Raw genomic sequence first — 18,975 nt, 5'->3', positions numbered from 1 at the left:
GTCTCTGCGGGGCGGAAGTGGGCGGGTGGCGGACTCCGGTGAGTGTCTGGGCGCATTCTTCCGTGTCGTGTCACCCTGTATGGCTCAGCCTTTGCTCAAGGGCTGGTACCTCGTTATGTTTCTACTCTGACCCGCCTCGGCGTGCACTGCCCATAGGTTCTTCCCTTGATTTAGGCTTGGCTTGCCCTGCTAAATTTCTAGAGACTCTTGGAGGCGTGGCCAAATGGGCGGGGCCTATGGGCATCCTGGAGCTGGTGCCTAGCAACAATGGAGGCAGGGAACCAGAGAGTTTGCTCGGCCCAAAAATCAGCATAGAAACCTGGCCATGACAGACAAAAGCAAGGTGAGGGCTGGGGAAGGAAAAGCCAAGGCAGAGAGCAGGGCCGCAAGAAAGGCTTGAGGAAGAGTCGATCAAGTCCTTCAGAGAAACTTGGGAGAGTTCATCATTTGTAGTGTGGGAGGGGAGAAGGGTGACTGGCCTCCCAGTCCTAAAGGAGAGAGGGCAGAGAATTTTTTTGGGGGGGGGGTATTATTGTTGTTCTGACGTTTTTGGTTTTGTTTGGTTTTTGTTTGTTTGCTTGTTTTATAGGATCAGAGAAATTCATCTGCCTCTTCCTCTAAAATGGGGATATTAAAGGTATACACAACCATGCCCAGCCCAAGGGGAGAGATTCTGAGGAGTGAAACACAGAACTTGAGGACTGATGAGACATAGGTCCCCAACTCTGGTGACTATGGGAAGGGTGACCACACAGAAGTGAGAAGCCCAGGGAACAAATCAAGTGAAGTGCTAGCTCAATGTGGCCTGCTGGGTGTGAGAGTCCCAGGGGGAACTCAGAAGGAACCTTGTGCTGCAGGGTCTGAGCTGGGGTGCTGAGAACAATGGGCAGCTAGAGCACAAGGGTGAGAGCAGCCAAAGTCCAAGAGGAGAGCAGAGGGTGCAGTGGTGGTGACAAAGACTCTCATCTCCTTGACCACCTGATGCCAGGTCATCTCTGAGGCCTTCTGAACTTGTTTGCCCCTGGTTTGGTCCCAGGAGCTTGGCGATGCCTGTTCCCAGAAAGCTCCAAAACTCAAGGTTCCTAAGAGTCCAGAGAAGATCCTGCGACGCATCTTTGGGACCAGCCATGTGTTCTATGTTATGACAGAAACGACAAAACGAAGGATGATGGGTTCGACGGTGCCTGCCAAAGTCAGAGAGTAGTGAGTTACTTCTTCGCCCCCAGCCCCAGGTTCCTACTCCACACAATCATTAATGCTGGGTTCAGCTGCAAGCCGGCTGCTAGCCCTCTCTGGGCCTCAGTGAACAGCAACGGGTAAAGGGATAAGAGGCTGATGGCCTGAGAGAGCTCCAGGAAGGTCAGCCTGGAGCTCTGATTACTTCTCTAGCCTCTTTACCTCAGCCCTCCCTCCTACACACCCCACTGTAGCCCTGAAAAGGTCCTGGGCTGGTCCCAGACCAATGCCAGCTCCACTACCTGTCTTGTGTCCTCACAGCTATAACCAAGGCCATCAGTGCCTATTACAAGAGGACTGGGAGATGGCTGTGCTGTTCTTCTCCCGTGCCCTCCACCTGGACCCCAAACTGGTAAGAGGAGAGTCAGAGTGGTCCCTGAAAGCCACTGGCTGGCATAAGACCCCCTCTGTCGCTGTCAAACCTGCTAAGCCCTTCCTTCCTGGACCATCAGATTCTGGAGCCGCCTGGAGGGGGAGGTGTTGTAGAGGAAATAGCAGTGGGGGTCTCTTTGCCTTCAGATAGACTTCTACGTATATCGTGCTGAGGCCTTCATCCAGCTCTGCGACTTCTCCTCTGCCCTCCAGAACCTCCGCAGGGCCTACTTCTATGAGCCAGAAAATGACAAATACGTGGATCGGCTGGCCTTCGTGCTCTACCTACAGGTGCCTAGGCTGCCCCACACACAGAGGAATTCTCACCTTATCCCCAGCCACTGGCTTGCCCTCTGCCTACAGGGATCCTTCCTGGGATAGGATCTGAGTTCTTGGGGACTCCTGGTCTGTGTGTCTGTCCACACCTGCTGCCCTCATCACTGATTTATTAATTTAGCCTGGGGTGTCCAAATAGAACTTCTGCAGCAAGGTTCTGATCTACTCCACACTGTCCAATAGGGTCAACGCTGACCACGTGGAAATGCCGAGACCTTAGAGTATGACTGAACTAAGTTTTAAATTTGATTTGGCTGGGTCAGTAGGGGTGTGGCCCGGTGGTGGGATGCCTGCCTGACACCCAGAGGGCTCTGAGTACTATCCCTAGTACTAAGTGAAATTTTAATTGTTAACATTTGTTTTTACATTTACTTGTGCATGTGTGCATGTGTGTTCGTGTGCATCTGTGTGCAAAGGGAGGTCAGAGGACAACTCGTAGAAGTCAGATGTCTCCTTGTACCACGTGGGTGGGCCCTGGGCGTCAGCAGGCCAGGTGACGAAGTGCCTGTACCCACTGAGTCATCTCACTACCATCGATGTCTTTTGAAGGTCAAATATGGGATAGAGGCTGAGTTGGGTGAACATAGACCTGGTATGGCAGGGGTCTGAGTCGAAGCACCAATGCCACAAAACACCAGATCACTCAGTTCTTACAAAGAAACGTTGGTAGCCCAGTGACGTGGCTGAGCAGGTAAGAGCCTCTTAAGCCTGACTACCCAAGTGTGATAGCTGAGTCACACGGTGGAAAGAGAGCAGACTGCCAGTTTTCTATGACTTTCGAGAATGTGCTGTGGCATGTGCCTGCCCCCGCCCATACACAGAATAAGTACATGTAACAAAAAAGAAAACATTGGGCCAGACATGGTGGCACAGGCTTGCATACTCAGTACTTCAGAAATTGAGGCAGGAAGATTATCATGAGTTCAAGGCTTGCCCCGGTTGCACTGTTCCTGGCTGGTATGAGTTACATTGTGAAACATTAATAAGACAAACATACCAGACAAGGCAGGAGAGCCCTCGAGGCATTCAAATAACCCATGGAACTGTTGAAGTCCCATGTCCTGCTAGCTCTCTTCCCCTGTGATCTTCAGGAAGTCACTTCACCTCCCTGAGCCTTAGTGCCTTCCTCTGAAATGGGGAAGGCTTTCGGGTTCTAGGCCAGAGCCTTGCTGTTTTCACCTGCTGCCTCATTCTGTCTGGAGACTCTGTGCTGCTGTATTTCTCCATGTTTCTTGGTGTTTCTGCTTAGTTCTGCATCTCTTTCCATCTCTGTCCAAGTCTCTCTCCCTGACCTCTGCCAATGTGGAGCTCAGTAGAGCTGGAGTTCTGAGCAGAGCTGATGGTGGTGTCTCCTCAGGGCCAGTGCCTCTATGAGCTGTGTGACTACCAGGAAGCCCTCTATGTCTTCCTGCAAGCCTCCGACCTCCAGCCCCAAAACCCTTCCTTCAGTTACCGATGGTGAGTGCCTCGTACCTTGCCCCCTCCCTGCAGCCTCTTACTACCCCAGGCTGAGTGCCCTTTGCCCTCTGTCCCCAGCATGGCCTGCCTGCTGGCCCTCAAGCGGCATCACGACTGCCTCTCTCTCCTCACGAGGGAAGTGAAGCAGGGCAGGGCCAGCGCTGATGTCTTCATCCTGCGGGCTCGGCTCTACAACTTCTTCCAGAAGGTAGTGCACAGTGGGCAGGGCAGCGTGTGCCCTGGAGACCTGCACCCCACCCCCAAGGTGTCTCAAGATGCTAAGGAGGCAAGGCCAGCTATCCACACAGTACCTAAGGACCCTGTCTACTCAGGGTCCTTCATCACTCAGCCCTGGCCCTGTGGTAGGAAACTGAGCCACATCCCCAGCCCTCATCTGTGTGGTGTCCAGGACACTAGACATTAGCTGAAGTACTCCTTCCTCTTGCCTTTCTCTCTCTCTCTCTCTCTCTCTCTCTCTCTCTCTCTCTCTCTCTCTTTCTTTTTGTTGTTCTGTTTTGGGTTTTTTGTTGTTGGTGGTGTGGTGGGTGGGGTTTTTTTGGGGGGGTGTTCTTTTGGTTTTTTTGAGACAGGGTTTCTCTGTGTAGCCTTGGCTGTCCTAGAACTCACAGATTGACCTGTTCTTTCTGGGATTAAAGGTGTGCACCACCACGCCCAGCATCCTGTCTTCCCTTTCACACTTGCACAGTGGGCAAGTTTGAAAGCTCCTTGCCTCCCTGCTGAGATGAGCATGGGGACAGAGGACGCAGGGAACAGCTTGGGAACAAGGGATGCAGGGTCACAGGTTGAGAATGTAGCAGAAAAGAGGGGCCTGAAGGGAGAGGAGAATAGTCTTCTCAGTAGAGTGTTCTCTGGGACAGCGACCTTGTCCTCTAGGGGATGCTGACTGGAGTTGGTCAGTTGGATGGACAGGTCCTGGGAGGAGGCCGAGTGCAGGAGGAGGAAGGGGTGAGGGGAATGAGGAAGTATCCAAAGCCCTGATGGAATGGAAGGAAAGAGGCCCCTGAACAGTGGGCAGCATACTAGGTAAACGGGGCGGAGGGGGCACAGAGAGAATGAGAGGGGGAAGGGTAGATTCACTTCTTACCAGGCCAGGATGGGGAGTGGCTGAGTAAGGCCGGCCAGGCACGTTCTAGCCAGAGGCTGGGCTGTAGTGACTCAGTGGGAGTCCCCTTCAAAGGCAAGAGTCTATTCTTTATGGCTGTCCCCCACCCCCTGCCTTCACTGTGTCCGGTGAGGAGGGCTCTTCAGAACTCAGACCTTTGCCCAGCTTCATCCCGAGACTGCCAGGAACCCCAGCCAGCCAGTTTTCCAGCCCAAGCCCACCTCAGCCACTCCCCATCTCACCTGCTGCCAGTCCTTCCGGGTTACCCTCCAACCACTTACCCACAGGACCGCAAGGTGCTTGCTAAGACTGTTGTCTGGGCTAATGTGCACAACAGTGAAAGGCATTTGCCTAGGGATAGTCTCTGCTCGCACCCAGACCTCAGTCTGCCCTTGGTCACAGCTGCTGTGGGTGTGGAGAAAGGATACAGGAGGGGATGAGGCTGCACAGTGCCCTCACCACAGGACTCCTACAGGAGATAAGATCAGCACAAATCACCAAGGCTGACCTGCCTCATTTAAGAGGCCAGAAATGTAGAACAGTAATGCGGGGCACAGAAGGGATGGTGTGGTGGTAGCTTGTTTTCTAGAGGCCTGCCTTCCTCAACCCCCTACTGGGGCTATGCTGCCCTGCCACCCCTGCAGGCCAACCTCTGCTATCAGGACCTCCGAAGCGCCTTGCTCCTAGATCCCAAGCACACACAGGCCAAAGGGCTGCTCCAGAAGATGGTGGACCAGGCCAATCAGTCCCTCCAAGATGCCAGCATCCTGGCCGTGCAAGGCAAGCTGCACCGCGCACTAAAGTGCGTCAGCTGTGCCATTGAGAACAATCCCTTGGACCCCAACTTCTTCCTCTTCCGGTATGGGTACCAGGGTGCAGAGGGGCTGGGCCTCCTGCAGACCTGCTTCGTGGTCTCGGGAGAGTCTCTGACCCCTCCCAGGTTTCAGTTCCTCTCTCTAGCCCCCAGTAACCTTTCCCTGCTTCTGACTGGGGTCGTGGCACCATAGAGGTGGTCTCCATGGTGACCTGGGACTCCAGCCAGGCCAGCTGAGTAGTTGTTGGGAGGACAGTAGACTAGGGTTTGTATCTGGTCCCCCAAGGATTTGGTGCCATTCACTCTCCCTAATCCTGGATGTTCTTATCTAGATAGTTGGCTAAATAATCTGTACACAAAGGCCTGAACAGGGGCCTGTCATGGCTCAGCGGGTAAAGTCGCTTGCTGAACAAACCTGTCGACTGGAGTTCAATTCCCAGAAACCACATAAAATACATGACTTCCAAACTGGAAAACTACCCTTGAGAAAGAACAAATCCAGATGACTAATAGGTTATCCAAGCAGCAATCTCGGGCCAGCCCCAGAAGACAGACAGACCTAGGGCTTGAGGCAGAATGTATGAATACAGTCAATGGCCATAGGTCAGAAGGTCCAGGGCAGGCAACAGCCTTCTAGCCAAATGGGATACTTCAGCCCTTGTGTCCCTTCCTGCTACCTGCCCTGTCCACCACAATAGAGGCACCCTGCGCAGACGGCTCCAGCAGTATGACCCAGCTGTGGAAGACTTCCTGAAGGCCCTGGATATGATGACTGAAAGCCAGGACAACCTAGTGAAGCAGGCGCAGCGCCAGCTGCTGCTGACTTACAACGACTTTGCTGTGCACTGCTACCTCCATGGTGCCTATCAGGAGAGTGTGCTGCTGCTAAACAAGGCTATCAGAGACGAGCAGAACGAGAAGGGCCTGTACATCAACCGTGGGGGTGAGCTGGGTGGCGGTCAAGCCCTTACTAACTGCCCGAGGAGTCCAGGCTGGGCCCCAGCTTTGCTCAGGGAGTTGGGGGTGCACTCAGACCTCGCCCTCGGGTCCTAGATTGCTTCTACCAGCTGGGCAACCTGGCCTTCGCGGAGGCTGACTACAAGCAAGCACTGGCTCTGAGCCCACTGGATGAAGGAGCGAACTTGCGCATGGGGGTGCTGCAGGAGAAGATGGGCTTCTGCCAGCAGAAGCACAGGTGCGCCACGGGCAAGCGGGAGGGGGCGTGGCTGAGGAGGGCGTGGCTTGAGGCAGTGCTGGACCGGAAAGGGCTCACCTTTACACACATTTTCACCACAGAAATAAATTTAGTTATTTTAGTAAATTAAGCCTTCTAACGAAAAGAATGAAATATTCAACCATGTATGATTCAGAATGTTATTTTCAAGGCCTACCTGCCCTCCCAAAAAGCCTCCCTCTAGAGCTTCCTCTAGGACTTAGGTTGGTTTTCAGCACCCACAGGGCAACTCACAGCCATCTGCTATCCCAACGCCAAGTGATTAGGCATGAGAATGGTGCACGAACATACACACAGGCAAAACAGTCACGCACATTTTTTAAAATGTTAGGGCCAGGTGTAGTGGCCCATGCTACTTGGAAGGCAGAAGCAGGTGGATCTTTAAGAGTTCAAGGCCAGCCTGGTCTACAGATTGAGTTCCATTAAAGTCAAGGCTATAAGGAGATGCTGTCTCAAAAAATTTAAATAAAACAAAAAAAATTAGGGTACACCAAAGTTATAGTACTCCAGTGTCAGGTCCATCGAGGTATGGCTGACAGAAGTGGGTGAGAAGAGCAGGCCAGGAGCAGAGGCCCTAGTTTCCCTTCAACTCCTGGGTGCCTAGTAGCTGCCAGCTTTCCTGGCAGTACACGGCAGCCTCGGGCATGTCCCTCAGGCAGTTCCAGACAGCAGAGGAGCACTTCTCGGAGGCTATAAGGCACAACCCACAGAAGCCCCAGTACTACCTGCACCGGGCCAAGTGCCGACAGTTCCTGCAGAACATACTGGGGGCCCGCCAGGATGTTGCTACTGTGCTGCTCCTGAACCCCAACTATCCAAAGGTGGGCCCCTGCTGAACCAGAAAGACTCTTCTCCTGCCGCCTGTCTACCCCTCCTGTCCCCAAGAGACTGGTGACATTGAGTTACTACCCCTCCAGCCCTCCCCCAGACCAGTGCTACCTTCCTCAGACAGGCCCTACAATTCAGAAGCTAGTCCCTGTCCTGTCTGGATCTCCACTGGGCAATTGTCCATTCCTTATGGTCTCCTGCTCCTTCTGGGTTAAGAAGCCCTGGATGAGGGAGTCTACAGGGGCCTCCCATGTTCATCTGAGGTCAAGGTAGCACTGGCCTGCACTGTTCCAGCTCTGGTTGCTCTCTTCCCGGCAGATGGCTGCAATGATGAACACCCTTTTTCCTGGCATGACTGTGGAGGGCGCCCTTAAGAGCCGAGTGGCTGAACTGGCTAGGCTCCAGCTAACCCGGATGATAGAAAACGGGCCAAGGAGAAACTACCCTCAAAGCATTGTGTTGTAAGCTTGTGTGCGGGACAGGGACTTCTGGTAGGAACTGGTGGGGACTCGGAACGCCTCTGGTCCAGTTGCCTGGTAGGGCTTGCACTGCCTGGTCTCTGGGGACAGCAGTTCAGATTCCAGAGACTGATCGGGGCCCTGGGACCATAACTTGATAGGCAACGGTTAATGGAACGCCAGAAAGCCCAAGCCATGGTGAGGTCCTGGAAGAAGGAGCCTCCTGAGATCCCCAAAGAAGAGGAAGTGACTATTTTCCAGGCTCCGGAGGTGGCAAAGGGAAAAAAGGTGAGTGGAACGCCTGAGGCTCCTGGAGTCTGATGTGAGCCTAACCTACTCTCCCCCGAGATGGAGACACAGAAGTAAGGGTGCCCCTGTGATTATGCATGACCACCTGTGCCTTGCCTTCCTTACTAAGTTGGCCCTATAGTCTTTCCATCGTCTAGCATAGAGAAAGACACTGGGGGGCGGTGCAGGTGGCTTGTGCTGTATGTGTGTTGTCTGTGTAGGACATGCCCACGAGGAGACCACAGGAGGCTGTTGGGTGTCCTTCCTTCCCTATCATGTTCACTGTATTGAGACTAAGGCAGCCTCAGAAACCTGTCTCCCTCCACTCCACTCCAGTGCTGGGGCTAGAGGCGCACAAAGCCATTCCCAGATTGTATATCCGTGCAGGAATTTCAACAGAGGTGCTCAAGCTTGCATGGCCGGTGCCTGCCTGACTTACATAGCTGTCTTCCTTGTCAGTATTGCTTCTCCAGACAGGGTCTCACTACATAGCCCTAGCTTGCCTCGAATTCACTATATAGACAAAGCTGGCTCCAAACTGGCAGAAATAATCTTGCCTCTGCATCCCTAGGGCTAGGACTAAAGGCATGCAACCTTTGTGCTGACGCCACTACACCCACGTCAACAAACACTCTCAGCTCCCAGAAGGCTGTTGGGCATGCACTCTCTTAGGCCCCTGTCCCACTTCTGTACAAGGTTGCCCCAATTCCTAACTCTCTATGTGAAACTTACCTTCCTTTTAAACGAAGACCTACGGCCTGCTCCCCATCTCTGGGTCCTTTCCCTAAGTGTTACATTTATAAGGGTCCCACAGCTGTAGTGGAGGCTGTACTGGGGCCCTCCTAGTTCACACTAACATTCACCTACCCGACGTCACTGTGAGCATCCTCTCTCTGGGACACAAGCTGAGATGGGCACAGCACAAGGCCAACGGGATGGCTGGAGGAGCTTTACCTTTTCTCCCCAGCTACAGATGTGACCCAGGTGGAGCAGCCACCAGTCCCACTGCAGACAAAGCTTGTTCTCTCCTCAGCAGGCCACTTCAGTGCGCAGTCTCCTCCGTTCTCTGCACTGTGAAACAGGCAGAGCAGAAGTAGTCCGCGGGTGAATGAAAGAGTGTGCATGAGGAAGAGACTGCTCAGTTCCTAGCTAGCATTTCCCAGGGCTCCGCACTTTAGTTTACAGAAGCCTGGCCCCATGTGAACCAATGTGCACCCCGCACTACCTTTCTAGGGTATGATGCCTGTCTGGCTTGCAGTCTTAGCCTCTTGGCCTTCCCACCCTTCCTGACCAAGTCTCTGTAAAGAACTCTTAAGTATGAGAGAAAGAATGCCCGATTGGAAAGCACAACAAAACAACAAAATGGTTGTGAGGAGCTGTGGTTGAGTAGTTAAGTCAGTGTCGCTTTTGTAGAGGACCTGAGTTTGGTTTCTAGCACCTACACTGAGCTGCTGACAAATGCCTGTAACCCCAGCTCCATCTATCTGATGCCCTCTTCTGACCTTTGTGGGCACGTGTACACACAAACACGCGTACACATTTTAAAAAGTAGAGAATAAACAAATCTTTTTAAAAAACAACTGATAGCTGTGTAGTGGAAACACACACACACACACACACACACACACACACACACCACACACACATACACACCCCACACACACACACCACACACACATACACACCACACAAACACACCACACACACATACACACCACACAAACACACCACACACACCACACACACACCACACACACACACCACACACACACACACCACACACACACATACACACCACACACACACACCACACACACATACACACACCACACACACACACCACACAGACCACACACACAGACACACACATATACCACACACACCCACATACCACACACACACCACACAGACACACACACCACACACACAGACACAAACACACACCACACACACCACACACACACAGACACACACATCACACACACATCACACACACATACACCACACACACACATACACAACACACACATACACACATAACACACACACACACACACACACACACACACACACACACATATACACACATGCCTTTAATCCTGGCACTTGGGAGGCACAAAAGCAGATCCCTGAGTTCCAGGCCAGTCTGGTCTTCTAAGGAAGTTCCAGGACAGTCTGAGTTACATAGAGAAACCCTGTCTTAGACAGAAAAAAAAATAGGCTAGACTGTCCTTTGACCTTGCAGACATATCCATCTGCAGCTCCCAAGCCTGATTCTCACTTTAGGTGAGGAAGATCCCTCGCAAGAGAACATCCCTGACAGACAGCTACGTGGACCAGACCTCCTCAGGTTCTGTCTTCAGCAGTAAGTCCTTGATGTTCCTGCTAAGCCTGGAAGAAAGCACCAGAGAGGCCAAGTACTGATCATGACCTTTGGTTCTGCCCAGGATTGCTTTGTCCCAACCTCACAAGGGATGTGGTGGGGACTTGGTGGGATGATAGCCAGCACAGGGCAGGGACCAGACACCCTCAGGCCCTTTCCGGCTATTACTATTTCTGCCTCTCCCTCCAAAGCCCATCCTTTCTCTCTGCTCCTCACTATGTTCCTGAACTAAGCCACAAACCTCATGCATATCCAACAGGTTTTGACTCCCAATTTTGCTATCACCAGCCAGGAGGGGATGAAAGGGCAAACAAAGCAAGGAGGCTGCCCCCCAGCGCCCCCTGGAGAGAAAAGGCTGTTCCTGGTGCTCCTTGGTGCAGGGGGGCAGTATTAGTTCCCCTTCCTTTCATCCGGTTATCACCCCCTAAAACTGTGATGGCCCAAGTGCCCCGCAGCAGGCCTGTACCAACCACTAGTGATGGGGATGAGTAGCTCGGTCCTGGCCCCAGGAAGTGAGTCCTAAGTCAGCTGGAGGGAGCAGCCAGCCGGGCAAATGGGAGTGGGGCTTAGAGGGCAGAGTGTGATTAGACCTTTAGAGGGGTCAGAGTAGGCTTCGAGGAACTGAAGGAAGAGTTGGAATCAGCTGCATGTAAGAGGGATTGGGGCAGAGTTCAGAGGCCTGTGGGAGAACAGGGTTGGGGAGAACCCAAAGAGAGGGCAAGCTGGGTCAGTGGGTCACCCACAGCCCAGACACATGGAGAAGGTGGGCCTGGTGGGAGTCGGTAGACCTCAGGGTTGTGGGCTGGAGGCTGCCTGGAAGCTCTGTCTTCTCGGAGCTGCCTAGAGGCCAATGGCTGCCCTCGACACCCTTTTCCAGTTATGAGCATCAGCACATCAGGGCCAGAGATGTCAACCAGCCGGGAATATATGAGCACTTCTCACACACCTATATCATCCTCCGAGTCCATACTGCCAAAGCCTCAGAAGCCTCAGTCCTCAGGACCCAGGACAAAACTGGAACTGACCTGGGGCCCCAAGGTCATCGAGGTGGTTTCAGAGTACCTAAACCAGAACGTCACTGAGATCACACCTGTTTATGGCAAAAAGGGCTCCACCAAAAACGCAGGGGCCACCCATGACCCAAAACCAAAGACAGAGGCTCCCAAGGGTCCCAGGAAGAGCACCAGCAGGCAAGAAGCCCTTGAGCGCCCAAAGCCTACCAAGTCCAGGTCTTCCCTGATCCTAAAGGAGAGAGTAAGAAGGGCTAAGGCTGTTCGAGCCCAGGGCTGGAAACCCAAGACCTGGAGCAGCAGTCAGGTACTAACAAAGAGTTCCAGCACAACCGTCCATGACAGTGGTAGGAGCCTCAGTAGTGCCAGTGAGCCCCCGAGCCAGACTCCAGAGGCCAGCAAGGATGGTGATGACTCCTCAAGCTTCACTGAGAGCACATCAACACATCTGAGCAGTGCTGAAAGCTTCACGGAACTGACTAACCTTTTATCTCAGGAGCCTGAAGAAGACCGAGACTAGCTCACCTCTGGCCATTATACTGCTCCCTCAGAGAGCCAGTTGAAGCCCGTGCTGAGCAGTGAGCAGACGCAGCAAAGCTGCCTCCTCCCAGGACAGTGAGAAACCTTGGTCAATGTTCCAATACCATGGCTAAGTTTATTATCTCTGCTCTCTTCTCATACAAAATTAAAAACTTTGAAAGCCAGGCCCAGGTGGCAGCTTGAGTCCTTTCATTTGGTAAAACTGAGATGCTTGCCTGGCCTAGCTGGATTGCCAGGTCCAGCCATAGGCTGAGATCTGGAGAAGGGACCAGACAAGGCGTGCCAGTAAAAGCCCCCAGCTGGAGTAGCCACTTTGTCCCTGAGTTGCCGTTCACATTGAGAAGGCTCAGACCGCAGAGCAATGGCGAGGCTGTGAGGTTCTGGGGTGCCCAGGAATTTCCCAGCAAAGATGCTTCTAGACCTTTCTTCCTTGGCCTGCCAACTCCTTTCTTCATCGTAACTCTGTGCTCTGGGTCCCACTTGCCAGCCAGCTTAGGGAAGAATTCTTCCAGGAGACGCCCAGGCGTCTGTTTGATCTGTCTAGGCAGAGGAGGCAATGATGCCCCCGGGGTTCTCAGAGGAAAAATGTGATTCGGGATGCCACTGTCTTGCAGCCATTGGAGGAGAAGAGCTGCTCCTCCTCAGGGAAGTAGGTGGTACTGTCCAGCACAGCCTGAACCACCTCCTCTCGGGGCTCCAAACCCAGCTGAGCCAGCTCATTGAGCACACAGTGGCGCACATGATGCCGCTGGAGGGGGAGGAAGGGGACCACAGCATCCAGCAGCTGCTCCTCCATGATGCCAGACCGCCAGAAGCCATCTGCAGGTAGGCACGGAAGCAATGGTGAGCTTTTCAACTGGGAAGTCATGCCTCACAAGGCTAGTGGTGGTGAAGTGCAGGCTGCAGGAGCTGGGGCTGCTACAGGCCTTGGTCAGGTCACAGAGCTATGTGTGCAGAAACCTGGGGTATGGGGGCTGCAGTGCAGTGGGCAATGCTTGCGATTTAGATGTCCAGCCCACTAAACTTAAGTGTGAAGGCCCTACCAACACATCCCTGAGCCAACTCACGGTGAGGGTTGTCCAACACAGCTTGGGACACTGCTGGCTCCACCTCCTGTAGGCTGATTTCTTCCCTGTCCCTACGGCTGCGCCATGCCTCCAGGGCCACCTGGTTGATCTGCTCACCTCCAGTATTGCTAAAATCACAAGGAGACAGGCTGAAACTCACTGAAGAGGTAGAGGGTCACACCTAACATGACTCAGAGTCAGCTAAGTGGCCCAATTCCTTCTCCCAAGGTCCTGTGACAACCTAGTCACCATAACATGTATACATGATACATCTGACAATTCACAGAGCAATCTGGGGTGAGGGCTGATACAGGTTATTATTAGTGTAGCCCAGGCTAGCTTGAACTTTAAAGCCATCCTCTTGACTTACCTCTCAGATCACAAGTGTGTTACCACCCCCAGGTGACAAAATCCCTTTCTATCCTTTAACTAGCTCAGGAGGACAGGGGGGACTACCATTGTTCCAGCTTTAGAAGCAGAGGGCAGAACTCAGAGAGGCTTAGCGCCCCTGCTTAAGGACTCACAGCTTGGAAACATGGCTGAGGCTGGAGAGTAGGGATACTGGTCCCCTTCTCCCATGCTTGTGTCCTCTCAACTACCAAGGAGGGATGACTGTTGACCAGGCTGGGATTCACACAGCAGCAAGGATCTAGAAGTCAGAGCCCAGAAGGGCTTTGAGAATGTCAAAGGAGGAGCCGGCAGTCAAATGATAGTCACCAGGGATAAAGTGAGGAGATGGGAGAGCATACATGGCCTCTGAGGGAGAGCACCCTCCTGGAAGCTCAAGCCCAAGCTGGAGATCTGGATATCTAACAACTGCCCCCCTCCCCAGCTCCCTGCTTGCTTGCAATGGAGGCCAGACCTGATAAAGATGAAAATGGCTTTGCGATAGTTGGTCCCATACACAACCCAAGAAGGGCCCAGGAAGGGCTTCAGGACTTCCATCAGGCCAGGGGGCAGCTTGTCCATCTCATCGAAGAGGAAAAGAGACCGGCCACAGGCAGTGAGGTTCCCCTGGACCCAGCTCTTGAGCTCATTCTATGAGGGTAGAGACAGGAATTCCAAAGGAGTCCAAGACACTCCCCGCAACCCCGAACTTCTTCCGAAGCCAAGAAAAGTTTCCAAAGAGACATGATCTACATTTCTAGACAGCACCAACCCCTTGAGACAGATGGTAAAAAGGTAGTTCAGAGAGGTGCAGATTTGTCCAAGATCACACAGCCAGTCAACAGGAAAAGAGAGGTATAAATATATGTGCCCCAATTATCTGTTCATGACAGCTAGTGACTTCTGACAGCGGGTGGGGGTGGGGGTGTTAGACTTGCCCCACAGTGTTGACAGCTAAGACAGATCAGGAACAATAGTTATCAAATCTGGCAGTCACCAGGGAGTTGTTCCCAAACACCAAGTTGGGGCTAAAAGCTTAACAGGATAAGAACACAGACACAGGTACTCTGTAAGTAATATCTGCCCTCCATAATCCCCATCTCTCTCCTGATGTCTCTGACCCACAGGCACCAATGACGCCACCACCCCTGTATCACAGAGAGCAAGCTCTGTTCCTAATAGGTTCTGAGCGCTCACTCCAACTGGCTGTGTGCTTTGGAGCCCTCTCTGGATTAGGACAGGGAAAAGGGACCCAGCACACATCCAGCCTACCTTGTACTGCTCAGTGTGGCTGGGATGTGGGAAGTGGATGATAGGAGAGAAGTGATGGACATGAGGGCTGCGAAGGCCACCCCGGAAGAGATACTGCGCCAGCAGGGAGCTCACATAGGACTTCCCAGTGCCTGTCCAGCCGTGCAGGGAAAGGACCAATGGCTTGCTGGGGGCTGGGTCCTGTACAAAGGCCTTCAATGACTTCACCACCAGGGCCTTGGCCAAATGCTGGCCAGCTAGGTGTCGAGCCAGGTCACATTCCAGACCTAGGACCACAAAAGGAATGCATATCAAAGCAGATGGCAGGCTATTGACTCACAGTCTGTAATCTCTGCACCTGGGAGGCAGTGGCAGCAAATAATCCATAGTGAGTTCCAACACGCCTTTAATCCCAGCAACTGGGAGGCAGTAGCAGGGAGAGCTCTTGTGAGTTCCAGGCCAGCCTGGTCTACATAGTGAATTCCAGGCCAAGCAGAGCTACATGTCTCAAAAAACAAACAAACAAACAAACAAAAAAACACTGGTTGCTTTGGCAGAGAATCTAAGTAAGTTTGATTCCTACCACCTGCATGTTAGCTCTCAACTATCTGTAACTCTATCCCAGGAGTCAACACCTTATAACTTCCTTGGTACACATGGTACATACACATACTTGTAAGCAAATATACATATATATTATATACATATTACATATATTTTATACATATAAATCAGTCGGGATATGATGGTGCAAACCCTTAATCCCTTAGCACTCTGGAGGCAGAGCCAAGTGGATCTCTGTGAGTTTGAGACCAGCTTGGTCCACACAGTGAGGTCCAGAACAGCCAAATCAATGTAGAAAGGCTCTGTCTGAAAAACAATAAACAAAAAGCATCGGAGGTTCGAAGGCATGTCTAAGACCTCTGGGATACTTGTCCGACAAATGAGGGACAGGAGCAGCTACCTCAGCAAGGGCCAGCGCGGCACCGCCCCCTCGAGGCGGTTCTCCGGATTGCACCAGCCCCGAGTACTCGACAGCTGTCTACAGGTTCAGCCCACCGCAGGTTTCTCCCCGGAGTGACAAGCCCGCACAAGGGAGGCCTACCACAAGCCACCGCCCCGCTGTCAAAGGCTTCCCTCCACCGGGCAACCTCCAAACCCTCGCCGAGTGGAGGCGCTCGGATCCCCACTTCCGCCAGCCTGGGCCGGCGGGGCCGCGGACCCCTGCGAGCTCCGTCCCGGCTCCCACTCCTCACCAGGCAAGTCGGGCCAGAAGTCACATTCGCAGAAGGACCCTAAACTGCATCGCAGAAAAGACACGTCCCAGGCGGCGGCGGCAGCCAAGGCCAGCACGAGCAGCCCGAGGATCGAGCCCCAGGGCGGGCAGCCGTGCCTAGCCACCGCCATCCGGTTGAGGCCCTATTTCAGTCAGAGGCGGCCCACTGCCAGAACCTGTGAACTACAGCTCCCGGTGTGCACCGCTCCTCGACAGCCACGCCCATTGCCTACAACTCCCGGCTCACCTTTCTTCGGGGCTCTAAAACCCGACCGGTTGTCCGGCAGCAGTAGCGCAAATAGGCCTCCTGGGGGAGCCAGCAAACCGCCCAGTCCCGCGTTGCCATGGTCACGGGTAAAGATTGTTAAGAGCATGAGACAACAATAAATAACAAAAACTTGTGCGGAACCTTACACTTCCTGAGAGATTTTTTCCAAGCTTTTTTAAAAAATGTGACAAAAGAGTTCTCACAACAGCACTTTTTGAGCTATAATACATTTGAGAATGTCTCTGCTAGTGTCAGGCAGGGGCCCTACATGTCCTGTAACAAGACCTGCTATATACCCAGGGATATGAGATGTGGTCACATAAAGTGTTTTGGCTCAGAAAATAGAGCCTGCAAGATACTTGCTACCAAGCCTAAAGACCCTAGATCAATGCCCAGAGACAGCCTGGCAGAAACCAAGAACCAATCCTGCAAATTGTCCTCAAACCTCTACACATGAGTCCACACACACCCTAAAGGGATAAGTAAGCAAATCAAAAAAGTGATGCAGCTTCACAAGTCTAAGTAGCTCGGAAAGGTGTAATTTTTCCTTCATCTCTCTTTTCAAGACTGGGTTACCCCGTGTAGTCCTAGTTGTCTGTCCAGGAACCCACTCTGTAGCAGGCTGGCTTCAAACGCAGAGTCTGCCTGGTTCTACCTCTGAGTGCTGGGATTAAAGGTGTGCACCACTGTTTAGTGCCTTTCTTTTCCCTAAGCACACCTCTCTAACACTTTGGGTTTCACTCTCTAAAGCCCTCTATGTGGCTGGCACCTGTGCCAACTCACTCAAGAGACATGGCTTTTTCTGTTTCTCCATCTTCCTTACAGCTTGCCTGCCCTGGGGGGGGGGGTTCTTTTAAACCCTAATAAAAGTTTCCCTGAGCTTAAAAAGAGAAATTTAAATTAATATATAGTATATGAGTATTGCTCTTTCTTACCAGCTAATATACACTAAAAAACACTAATATAAATCCATGGAGAGGGATTCCCTTATTGTCCAGGTTTTATTGAATTTGGAACCCAAGAAATTAAGCTTCTTATCCAAGTTTCCCAATCACTGAGCCATTGAACTAAACCCACCTCCAGGTACTGTCAAAGATCTAATATCCCTAGTCACATGTTCCCAGCCTCACGCAGTCAAAGAGCTCAGAGGTAAAGGACCTCTATGTCTCTAATTCAATAAACAGACTCCTGAGGCCTGGGGGCCAAGCCTGTGGTCATCACCAATCAATGTCTCTTCCCCCATCTGCTTGCTTGTTCTGTTATTATAGCTCAGAAAAAGTCCCTTCACCCACCAGTTGTCCCACCAGGTGTCCATTTGTAAGGGGAACTGGGACCCTAGGTTTCATTATTTAAAGATTTTTTTTGAAGTGTGTAAGGGGGGGGTCTCACTAAGCATATTTGGCTGGCCTCAAAGTCAAAGATTTGCCTGCCTCTGAGTCCAAAGGGATGGGATTAAAGGTGAGTCACCATGCCCAGTTTAAAGATTTAAATTTTATTTGTGTGGCTCTTTTGCCCGCACAACACATGTGCGCCCAGTACCCAAGGAGGTCAGAAGAAGCCATACGATCCCTTGGCACTGGAGATACAGATTATGAACCACCATATGAGTGCTTGGATTGACCCTGAGTCCTCTGCACGAGCAGCCAGTACTCTTAGCCACTGAGCCATCTCTCTAGGACTCTAGACTTTTAAAAGCCTTTTTATCCCAAACTCTGGATTTCTTGCCTGTGGATGGGGTGGGGGTGGGGAACTATGATTTTTCTGGACGGACCCTGGGCTCAGAGAAGACTAAGGTGTGGGCCCTACTTGCGCTGTCTTGGACTGACAGTCTCCCCTGAGCTCATGGCAGTAAGGGAGGGGCACCTGTCTGCTCTAAAACTGGTTCCCCGTATCATCTGGAAAGTCTTTGGTACTAACCAGGTATTTGCTGATGTCTTGGACCACTCACCTGAGGAAAGTGCTTCTTTCTACTATCCAGGCCTCACGGGACAGAGGAAAGAGTCATTAAAGTTTATTATATGAAAGAGATCATGGCTTCTGTACATACATGTACACCAGGCTTATTTACAGTAAGATAGAGGCCGTGGCACCTCTAGGCATAGATGCCGGGAGGAAGGAAGAGGGGTGGGGAGCCTCCCATGGCTCAAAAACAGGGAACCTCGGCAAAATGGGAGCCAGCGAAAGCCGAAAGCCGGCGGGAGGAGAAGAGGTTCCTGTCCCTTTGGAAGGGAGACTTGGTGCACGTGTGGTGGAAGAGTGGAGCTCAGAGTCCATTCAAGACCCTGGAAGTGCAAGAGAGATCCTGGATTTGAACCCAGAACATTCTTGGGCTGGTCACAGTGTCCCTGTGGTGCTCTGGAGGAAATGTCCTGAGCCCCTCTGCCCCCGATGCTGTCAGCAGCTGCAGAGAGGCAAGATCTCCGGGGTCACAGTTCACTAGAGCGGATGGCAGGTTCCAGCTTGTGGGACAAGGCAGTGAGGACTTTGTCAAACTTCTCATAGCGCCAGGCCTGGCTGCTGTTGGCACCCTGGCTGCCCCAGAGGAGACGCATCTGGAACTCTGTGCTGAACACTTCCAGGAGCTCCGGTCGGGCCTGGAACCCTGCAGGGTGGGAAGACAGACGAGCTTAGGAATCTCTCCACATC

The 18,975-nt window shown here is 52.5% G+C and overlaps 3 protein-coding genes across 17 annotated transcripts in view; 1 reads left to right on the top strand and 2 right to left on the bottom strand.

Annotated features, from left to right (window-relative positions):
• Ttc16 (tetratricopeptide repeat domain 16) lies at window positions 1-12,651 on the top strand. Of its 8 annotated transcripts, none has more exons than XM_087645660.1 (16): window positions 1-38; window positions 175-343; window positions 590-637; window positions 1,037-1,203; window positions 1,498-1,588; window positions 1,756-1,899; window positions 3,302-3,402; window positions 3,481-3,610; window positions 5,170-5,384; window positions 6,038-6,282; window positions 6,393-6,534; window positions 7,229-7,394; window positions 7,720-7,862; window positions 8,021-8,147; window positions 10,434-10,512; window positions 11,408-12,651. In XM_087645660.1, exons 2-16 carry the CDS (start codon window positions 326-328, stop codon window positions 12,058-12,060), a joined length of 2,469 nt encoding a protein of 822 aa, XP_087501786.1. In that variant the 5' UTR covers window positions 1-38; window positions 175-325; the 3' UTR covers window positions 12,061-12,651. The 8 variants fall into 8 exon arrangements, 7 of the variants coding, with proteins under 7 accessions (XP_087501786.1, XP_087501789.1, NP_001397207.2 ...); NR_190790.1 differs by having other exon boundaries at window positions 9-38; window positions 7,233-7,394; window positions 11,408-12,247; NM_001429800.1 differs by having other exon boundaries at window positions 9-38; window positions 202-343; window positions 11,408-12,247.
• On the bottom strand, window positions 12,176-18,365 carry Tor2a (torsin family 2, member A). Of its 4 annotated transcripts, none has more exons than XR_015683147.1 (6): window positions 16,042-16,238; window positions 14,807-15,072; window positions 14,010-14,185; window positions 13,672-13,796; window positions 13,148-13,275; window positions 12,176-12,899 (listed from the first exon to the last, which is right to left on the bottom strand). XR_015683147.1 is itself a non-coding variant. In XM_087652991.1 (6 exons), the coding sequence occupies exons 4-6, from the start codon at window positions 14,114-14,116 to the stop codon at window positions 12,655-12,657; spliced, it is 480 nt and encodes a 159-aa protein (XP_087509117.1). In that variant the 5' UTR covers window positions 14,117-14,185; window positions 14,807-15,072; window positions 16,309-16,368; window positions 18,278-18,365; the 3' UTR covers window positions 12,176-12,654. The 4 variants fall into 4 exon arrangements, 3 of the variants coding, with proteins under 3 accessions (XP_087509117.1, NP_001007745.3, XP_087509118.1); XM_087652991.1 differs by lacking the exons at window positions 13,672-13,796; window positions 16,042-16,238 and adding exons at window positions 16,309-16,368; window positions 18,278-18,365; NM_001007744.3 differs by lacking the exon at window positions 13,672-13,796 and having other exon boundaries at window positions 16,042-16,217.
• Sh2d3c (SH2 domain containing 3C) overlaps window positions 18,326-18,975 on the bottom strand; it is a 35,806-nt gene continuing 35,156 nt past the window's right edge. For all 5 annotated transcript variants that reach the window (XM_087652989.1, NM_001108579.1, XM_087652987.1 and 2 more), the window contains 1 exon segment: window positions 18,326-18,931. In XM_087652989.1, coding sequence (XP_087509115.1) covers window positions 18,756-18,931 — 176 coding nt within the window. In that variant the 3' untranslated portion in view covers window positions 18,326-18,755.

The sequence above is a fragment of the Rattus norvegicus genome, chromosome 3, assembly GCF_021556685.1.
Source record: "Rattus norvegicus strain SHRSP/BbbUtx chromosome 3, alternate assembly SHRSP_T2T, whole genome shotgun sequence".
Classification (NCBI taxonomy): domain Eukaryota; kingdom Metazoa; phylum Chordata; class Mammalia; order Rodentia; family Muridae; genus Rattus; species Rattus norvegicus.
This window is presented reverse-complemented; position numbering and strand designations above follow the sequence as displayed.